This window comes from Urocitellus parryii, chromosome 5 (genome assembly GCF_045843805.1).
Source record: "Urocitellus parryii isolate mUroPar1 chromosome 5, mUroPar1.hap1, whole genome shotgun sequence".
NCBI lineage: Eukaryota > Metazoa > Chordata > Mammalia > Rodentia > Sciuridae > Urocitellus > Urocitellus parryii.
This window is the reverse complement of record NC_135535.1, coordinates 165,972,446-165,981,707: the sequence shown is the minus strand read 5'-3', so window position 1 is coordinate 165,981,707 and position 9,262 is coordinate 165,972,446. Positions and strand designations below refer to the sequence as shown.

The 9,262-nt window shown below is 52.6% G+C and overlaps 1 protein-coding gene across 1 annotated transcript; it reads right to left on the bottom strand.

Annotated features, from left to right (window-relative positions):
- Positions 1-709: 709 nt before the first annotated feature.
- Ppif (peptidylprolyl isomerase F) lies at positions 710-7,234 on the bottom strand. The gene is made up of 6 exons (XM_026390209.2): positions 6,939-7,234; positions 5,617-5,647; positions 5,016-5,104; positions 3,224-3,320; positions 2,684-2,759; positions 710-1,504 (listed from the first exon to the last, which is right to left on the bottom strand). Exons 1-6 carry the CDS (start codon positions 7,131-7,133, stop codon positions 1,369-1,371), a joined length of 624 nt encoding a protein of 207 aa, XP_026245994.1. The 5' UTR covers positions 7,134-7,234; the 3' UTR covers positions 710-1,368.
- Between the last annotated feature and the right edge of the window lie 2,028 nt (positions 7,235-9,262).

Sequence of the window (9,262 nt, the reverse complement as noted above, 5' to 3'; positions counted from 1 at the left end):
CATGGTGGGGCATGGATGCTAAGATGGAGTCTGTCTGGGCCTCGGCTTCATCTCTGAAGGGGTGACAACAATAATCCCCTCATAGGTTGTTGGATGATTAAATGAGACAGTCCACACAGAAGTCCTCAGCATAGGGCTAGGGCTGTACCTCAGTAGTAGAGCCCTTGCCTAGTATGTGTTAAGGCCCTGGTTCAATCCCCAGCATTGTAAAAAAAAAAAAAAAAAAGTCCTTGGTACAGTACCTGACACTCAAGAAGCTGAAAGTGCAACAAATTTTCCTCCAGCTGGGCATGGTGGTGCCTGCCTAATCCCAGCATCTCAGGAGGCTGAACTAGGAGCATCATGAATTCAGAGTCCGCCTCAGCAACAGCAAGGTGCTAAGCACCTGTCTCTAAATAAAATATAAAATAGGGCTGGGGATGTGACTCAGTGGTTGAGTGCCCTGAGTTCAATCCTTGGTAACCACCGCCCTCAAAATTTTTTTTTTTTTTTGCTTCAATTTCTTTCTAAATCCATAGACACCAGTCTTTTGTAGAAAATAGGATTTATTATCACATTTAAGGTGAACACTGAATGTTCTAGAAATCTTTTATATATATGATCAGTAGTTTCAATTTATTCAACACACATAAAAAGCAAAGCCCACCAGGAAATACTTTCCTCCTGAGGACAGGGCACTTACAAGCCACTTCCATTTTTGACACAGTGATTCACATTGACTTGGCACAGCTAGCAATAGGTTTGTTCCCAGAGTCACCTGCTTCCACCCGCAGACCCTCCTCAAAAATGAAAGCAGCAAACCAATGGGATTCACAGTGATGGAAGGAAAGGCATCTTGGGAGTTTCTACAAAAGCCCTGAGTTATGTCTCAAAGGTCAGGCTCTCAGGTTCTGAGTCCTGTGCCACCAACTCAGTCACATCACAGCATGATATAGTGTCACAGCTTCATTTCTAGGCAATTTTATAAAATTATTACAATTAGGAAGACAACACTGAACAGGTATCACAGCCCTTTTGCAGCAAGTGGCTGTCCCCCAGGTCAAGGATAAGGTAGAAACCTTCACTGGACGCTGACCTGTCACCACCACCCATGACACAGATGAACTTGGGCTGGGCGATCATCAGCAATGCTTGATGAGGGGTGTGTGGCCTGATGTCATATTAGATGCCCAGAAATGGGGTCGTGAGGGGGGAACATCAGGAGAGTGCCCTGGGGTCCTGCAGAGGGGCGTGTCCCCAAGCCTTCCTCAAGCTCACACACAATGACAGTGGAGCCAGCACTGGCAGCTCTTTGGGGCACCTCCGTTAAGAGCCCTGGGCAGTAACCTGGGCAAGTCCTAGCTGCCGTCCCAGCACCTTGGCTGTGGGTTAGCTTAGCTGGCCACAGTCTGTGATGACAATCTTCTTGGATGTCTTCCCACTCTTAGAACCAAAAGATTCAATTTTCTTCACAACGTCCATGCCCTCTTTGACGTGGCCGAACACAACATGCTTGCCATCCAGCCTGGGGTGCGGGACAAGCAGACACAAGAATAGCACAATGTCACTCAACAGCCCAGCCACTCAGTCATGGGAACATCTGCCAATTCTGATAGACCCCACTGATCCACTCCTGAAGCCCCCAAGCCCTGCTGAGCTCCCCCAACACACTCCAGCAGTTGCCCAGTTCCCAAGACAGGTTCTGCCACACACATTGTGACCTTGCCCCAGGCCACTTGGCCTGAATCCTGGTAACCTGGTCTATGACAAGTGAGCTGTCTGTGACAAGTGTTCTGCCTGGGGAGATGATGGGATATTGAACTACACTGAAGTAAGATGTCTACGCAAGGGAACCCCTTTCACAAACAGGTGTGGAGGGACACAGAAGCCCTGAGCACCTCTTGATTTGAGAAAGTTCCAAGAATGTGAAAGGCACTTAGTCCTGCTCCAGTGAAGTCAAGAGTGTAACAGCCAAAGGTGGAAGTGGAAGGCCCATTAAAGGCTCCATGGAAGGAGAGAAGACGGGCAGCAAGACGGACCGCCCAGCCCTGACATCCCATCTTTCTTGATTGAAAGGGAGAGACTAGCAGGTGTGCATCCCACCTAGGAAATCCTGGAAATGAGCTTAAGTCTTGGCTCCCAGCCAGCTGTTGGGCCCCCAACCCCAGTGGCCCAAGGCTAGAACACTAGGGACTCCAAACAAAGAAACTTATCTCTTAATAGAAGATTTGCCAGGGAAAAGACATCCCCGGAGCCCACAGGCATGTGGGAAAGGGGGCCAGAAGGGAGTTAGCTGCAGGCCTGAGCTAACACAGGGCTCGATGAAAACCTGCCGTGAAATCCAACCATCTACTGCGGTGTTTTCCAAGGTACATCCCATGATGAGACATGGTGGCCTGGACTAAACCAGGGGAGAACCCGCTTCTACTCAGGCCAAGGTGAGCCCTGCTGGCTGCGGCACTTTCCAAGAATGTGTGGCAGAGAAACCCTCTTGTGTGTGTGCACAAAATACACAGCAATGACAATAAGTCTGATTATGACAGAGTTGTAGGACAACCTGAATTCTCCCTCAATCCTTTCACTAACTCTCTCATATAGACACACAGGAGAGGGCTAGTGTCCCAGATGGGATATGCACAAAGTCTCCTCCCTCCCTCCTTAAGGGCATCCCTCATTCCCAGAGCGCCTGGGGTGGGGAACTCACCAGTCTGTCTTTATGGTACAAATGAAGAACTGGGAGCCATTGGTGTTGGGGCCTGCATTTGCCATGGACAGAACACCTGTCAAAACAAGCAGAGGTGAGCCACAACACCCCAGGGGGCATCTACTAGGAAGCCATTCAGAAGAGAGGATGGCTTAAACCACATCAAGGACGTCTGAGTCTGCAGATCAGAAAACCAGAAGAGAAGCAGGCTCAATATGCCTGGCCTTGCTGCCTTCAAGGAAAGGGCCTTGGGGAAGCTCTCAATGAAAGAGCTGAGCAGGATCCCCAGTCCTGACTTCTGGACTTTTCCACACTCCACCATGGTCTCTCAGGGGATAACATGCAGGGTTTCTGCTTAAAGGCCCTCCCCACCCAAGTTCCCAAAGGGAAGGCGGTGTTCCAAAGTCAGAACCTGGAAGGAGAAAACTCCAGGAAAACCCAGCGGGCGCTGAAGGAAGGGAGGGGCACCCTGAGATCAGACTGCAGCCTCCTGGGGCCCGCAGCTGGGAGCTTAGAAAGGAGGACAGCAGCGCCACTCACCTGGCCCCACATGCTTCAGCGTGAAGTTCTCATCAGGAAAGCGGCTCCCGTAGATGGACTTGCCCCCAGTGCCATTGTGGTTGGTGAAGTCACCTGCCTGCACAAAAGCACCCTCTGAGTGGTCCCATACCAAGCTGGCGGGAGATGGTTCTCTGGCACTGCCAGCAGCCCCCAGAGACTCAGGGCCTAGACTAGGAAGATGCCAGTCCAAGCTCCTGGATGCACTCAGGGCCCCCCCAGCCTGATAGGCATCCAGTAAAATGAGGACTAGTAAAATAATGAGGAAAATGAGCAAAAATAAAGTATAGTATTTTCTGTCATAACAACGACCCTTAAACAGTGAGCTTTTTTTTTTTGTCTGAGGTAATTTTTAAGTAATCCTCCAATGAACCATTCTGGACTATTTCTTAGTGACCCAGGATTTTCAACATACAGCTCTTAGAGGGTAACAAGGAAGTAGCCAGAGGCCATGTTCCTGAGTGTGGTCTAGGGGAACAGCAGCTGGCTCCAGCCAGTTCACATTCCCTGTCCTGGCTTCATGTCCAGGGGTGCTGTTTGGAACACCCAGAACAGGGTCCCCCGGGGCTGGCATCCTTCCTCAGAGATTGCCTAAGATCTAGGACTTCCTTGGAGTGCTCTGACCAGAAGAATCATGTGACTGCCCTGTGCCAGTCTCTGGCCATGGGCACACTGCAGTTTTCCTGAGATGGGATACTCAGGTGAGCCAAACAACCTACCCATTCCAGCTAAAGCATCCACAGATGCCTGGCAGGTGTCCCCAGACATCAGGTCTGGGTCTCTGAGGGCCATTACCTCGTGCCACAGAAAGCTCTCCAAATTTGGAAGTCCTTATCTTGACTCAGGATAGCCACCTTAGCTCCTGCTTCACCCCTCAGCCAAAGGAAGAACTGTAAACTCTGCAGCAGAAAGGCCAAAGGGCTGGGCCTGGCTGGGCCCACAGCCACAGCCATGCCTGCCCTTTCCTGCCTTCACCCCCTTCAACACATATATAGGCATCACACAATGCCAGGAGTCTCGGCCCCAACCCATTGCCAGCCACTGGGTCAGGGTGGAGGGAATGGGGATGGAATTCTGGGCAAAATTTCAGAAAAATCACACCATCCATGCCCCTGCCTTTAGGCTCCGCTGGCCCCAGGACATTAACCCCTGACTTTGAAGGTCTGCCAAAGAGAAGGCAATCTCAACACTGCCCAGGTCCTGACCCCTGGGAAGTTCTTGCTGCCAAGCCTAATCCCCAAGCCTCTGACACAGCAATACTAACTCTTTTGAAAAACGGGTAAGACATATTACTAAAAAGCACATTCACTTAACAGAGAAAAATGCCCTTCATGGAACAGAGGCTCCAAGTTCAGGCATGCACATTCCTCTCTGCGCCCCGTCTTCCTCCTCCTACCTCTTTCTCTCCATCCCCTTTGCCCAGTGTTCAAGGGATTATGCAAAAGGACAAGGCCAGGCACTGTGAGTCTGCTGCTCCTTCAAAGCCTTAAGGTCCATTCCCTGTGCACATCTATACCCCAACCCAGCTTGTCCCTTGAAGCCATTAATCTCCCTATGCAGCTAGGCAAGGCCATCCCACCACTGGCTCTGTTGCCTAATTTCTGGGGCAGGAAAGGGTCATAGCAACCTGGACAAGCTGTGGACTCTCAGGGTGAAAGGACAAGGCAAGAGAGCAATGAGAAAAGCCCTCTGCCCCTGACCTTCTATGCAATGTTTACAATAATCCTTGGAGGCAGCACCACATACAAAGAAGAGGCACAGAGGGCTGTGTTACCTGGCACATGAAGGAAGGAATCACCCTGTGGAAGGTCGAGCCTTTGTAGCCGAAGCCCTTCTCACCAGTGCACAGGGCTCTGAAGTTCTCTGAGGGTTAGAGGGAGAGGCAGGTCAACCGGATGAGTCCCCAACCTCAGGGACTAGCAGCCTTGGGTCCCCCAGGAGGTGAGCTGGAGATTGGCAGACCCTGGCCCACTTCCTGGATCTGCTCTGCCTGACTCACCTATGACTGGGACAAGTCACTTCCCTCTCTAACCCCAGTACCCAAACATTGACAAGAGTATACAGTCCTGGCTAAGCTAACCAGGTCACTGGGACAAGGAATCCCAGGGCTGTGGGCACATTGGGCAGAAGGGAGGAGTTGTCTCTGGGAATTTATATGTGCCTTCCACTGGTTCTGAGGCTCTCAGCTACTACCAGACAGGTGGGCAGAGCCAACATGAGGCTCAGAGGGAAAGAAGGTCACCCCATGGCACCCAGCAGCTGAGCCTCAAGTGGAACTCCCACCTGATCATGGTTTCTGAGCCAAAACGCTTCCCACCAGCCCACAGGACTTACTTCACCCACTCCCTTCCATCTGGACACTAAGTTGCCCTTACCTGCTGTTTTTGGTACAACATCTGCTTTCAGCTATGGGGAGAAAAGAGGGACAAAAGAAGATAGTTAGTCCAGAGGTAGGCGCTGAAAGGAGCCTCCTCACCACCCTAATCCCACAGTGGCCAAGGAAGTGTGAGAAACAACCACATGGCCATTCCACTCCTGTTACTCCAACCCTCCCTCCAGGAGGCAGCCTAAGCAGCTATCATTTCTGGCAGCCACTTCCTGAACCCAGGGCTGGGAGGAGGCAGCCTCAGTTTCCTAATTTATCAGAAGGGACTAACAATATCACCCTGGCCCACTTCCCACTTCCGGGGCAGAACTGACAGAGGGACTGGCCCCAAACCGTCAGAGACTCAGGGCCTAGACCAGGAAGATGCCAGTCCAAGCTCCTGGATGCACAGATGGGAAACTGAGGCCCAGAGAAAGGCAGGAAGGTATGGGTAAGGAAGGGAGGTTGGAGCTCCACCCAAGGAGGCCGCTTGCCTCTCACCTTCAAAGGTCATTCTTACAGTAGATGAGGGCAGGGAGGGTACTCCCCATTTCCCAAAAGAGAAATAAATAAATAAATACCAAGGGTTCCCAGGAAACCAGATAATCCATACTAACTGACCCCTTTATTCAAAGTGGGGATAGACTAGGGCTTCCTCTCCATTACTTTGTACATCAAGTGTTTCTTGTTTTGCTTCTGAGAGAGGCAGGTGCTGAGTGTCCACCCCTAGAAGGAGGCTAGGACTGGGGCTCCAGACACCCTGCCCCATTCTCAAGAGCGCCATCCCGAGTTCACCCGGTGGTCCGGCCGTGGCCTGCGGGGTACTCACCACCCAGAAGAGAAGGGTCACAGCCTAAAGCCGCTTCTCCCTTCCATTACCCAGCACTCCGCGCCTCGAGTGTGGGCGGGACGGCTGCGCAGACCCAGGGAGCACCTGGTGTTACGCAAGGGCTGCCACGTGAGCGCCCAGCGGGCCTGCGGCCGGTACCAGACCCGACACCTAGGAGCTCAGCGCACAGACCCGGGCCTAATGGGGCTCGGCACCCTCCCCCAGCCCGCCAGCAGCGTGGCACTGGGCCTTCACCCTCTACAGGCTGACCTTGAGCTTCGACCTCCCTACAGGTCTTTCCTATCGCCTCCACAATTCCGCGGGAGGCTGCATGAGACCAAGCTGATATCCCTTCTCAGAGAGGGGAAAACTGAGGTTCAGGACCCGGAGGTGGGAGGCTCAAGGTCATCAAGCGCGCCAGGCACAGCAGAGGGCCGGGGTCCAGTGCTGCCCCAGGACGATCCCGCACGCCCTGGCCAGCCCTGTCGGGGCGAGTGGCTTACCTCCAGCACCACGCGGCCGAGTGGCTGCCCATCGGCGCCGACATCCAGGTACACAAGGGGGTTCCCGGAGGAGGAAGAGGGTGGGTTGTGGGCGCCGCCACTGCTGCAGGTGCGGGCCGCCGAGAGGCGCAGAGGCGCGGAGCGAGGGACCGGGAGCAGGCCAAACAGGCGGGAGCCGCAACGCAGCGCCAACATTGCGGGCGCGATTGGGGCGGGAAGCGATGCGAGAGAAGACTACGGCAGCAGAGGTCACACTCCCAGGAAGCGATCCTAGATGACCGGGCGCCGCCACTTTTATTGGCCCGGCCGGCTTCGAGGCTCCGCCTCCGTCACGCCCCCTCCAGGCTTGTCCGCGGGCGACCCCTACTGGCCACATAGGACTGAGCAGCCAGTTGGTGGAGCTGAGGAGCTTCAAGTCTTTTGATGGGCCCCTGACAGGACCAGAGACCCTGGGGGACAAACACGACCGTGCAAGAGGATGCAGCTCCATTTTTATGCGGATCTCAATAGATTTTTTAAATTTTCTATTTTAAAAGGAAAAAATCTGGACTGGGGTTGTGGCTCAGTGGTAGAGTGCTTGTCTAACATGCATAAGGCACTGGGTTCCATCCTTAGCACCACATAAAAATAAAATAAAGGTATAGTTAGTCCACCTAAAACTAACAAATAAATATTAAACAAATAAATAAAAGAAAAAATCCTAACTGCATGGTTAACTGCAAAATATCACCATCCATGTTTTTCTTCTAATATAATGGAAGTCTACTTTTGTGCCTTGTATATGGAGACAACTCAAGCCAAATGACCCCCTGCCACTCCTCTCCCTAGAGGTGCTGCAGACAGAAATACAGAAAGATGATTTAGCACTGAGATTTAGAGAAAGGTGGAGATAAGAAAACTGATTAGAGAGGGCAGGCAGGAGGAAGCAGATAAGCAGAGACACCTCGCAAGTTACCTCACAAAGTGACCACAGGCCTCCTTGTCCTGATCTGAGCCTATCTCTAGATACTTCTAGAGACCAGGCCCTCTTCCATAAATGCACTGTGGTCCTACAGTGCTCCTGCCAGGTCCAAAGCCCTCTGAGGCTGACTCCTCCTCCCCAAACCCACAGACTGACAGCTCTGGTCCACACCAGCCAGGCCAGGCAGCGTCCCTCCCACCAAACACTCACCCTGAAATAGAGAGCTCCTGTCCAAACTCACAGCACCTGCAGGTAGATGCACAGCAGCCATCCCATAGGGAGTGCAAGGAAAAGTGACAAAACATGACACAGAAGAGAAGGGACATCAGAGAGGGGGACCACAGCAGGGGATTTAAACCCCAAATTACTTCATACAGCCTGGGAGGCACAGGAGGCCCTTAGTAAAGGAGTACCAGCAAGGGCCTGAGAGGGCATCTGGGCTCACCCCTGTACTCTGCGGATGAGAAACTGGCCCAGAAACAGCAGTTTTCTGACCCTAGAGGATCCTAGAGTCCCGCTACCAGTCAGTGCCAGTCCTTCCAGATACCTAGTAAAGGAGTGATGATAACCCTTACCCTGCTTTCTAACCAAGTCTGTTCTAAGGGGAAAAAATGAAGGAGAAAGAGGAATTAATCAACTGTTAGCACTGTGCCCAAGAGTGTCAGTAATGGATAATGTAGACCGACTGTTTGGGGCTTGGGACTCAGACAGCAAGGAGTGTCAACTGCAGGGGCCCAGAGGCCTGAGGTAACAAGAGAAGGAAGCAAATTCTTGGAGGCAGGTGGACTTGAGCTGGGACCTGCTCTGGACTAACCTACCCCAGTCCTTGAGTCAGCTTATGGGAAGGGGTTGGGCAGCCATATAGGCAGAGCGGTGTCCTAGCCTCCTGAGCATGCAAGCTTGACCCCTTTTCTGGAAATTCACAACGCCCTTGTCTATATTTCTGTCCTAGCAGGGGTCTGGGCATTCATTGAAGCCTCAGTGGGATGCTGCCTAGGTCCCAGTCCAGCTTGGGGCTTCACTTTGCTCTGGGGAGTGGCCCCTCTTTTCTTGTGATTGTGTCCTGAAGTAAGCAGGCCTGAATGGGGAACCCACTTGCTCCCTACCCCACCTAATCCCTTAGTGTGTCCTCCAGACCCCTCTGATATTCAGACACACTGTAAGATTTGAGGGAGGGCAGTGGCTCATCTCCCAGGCCCTGCAGTAAAGCTTTCTGAGAGCCAGGGCCCCCAGCAGCCAACCCTAGCCCCTGAGCTCACACAGCCCCCAACCATATCAACAGGGGTCTTTGGAACACTGCTCTCTCTCAAGCCTGCTCTTGGGACCTTAATTTATTCCCCACCCTGATGCTGCATGAGCAGTC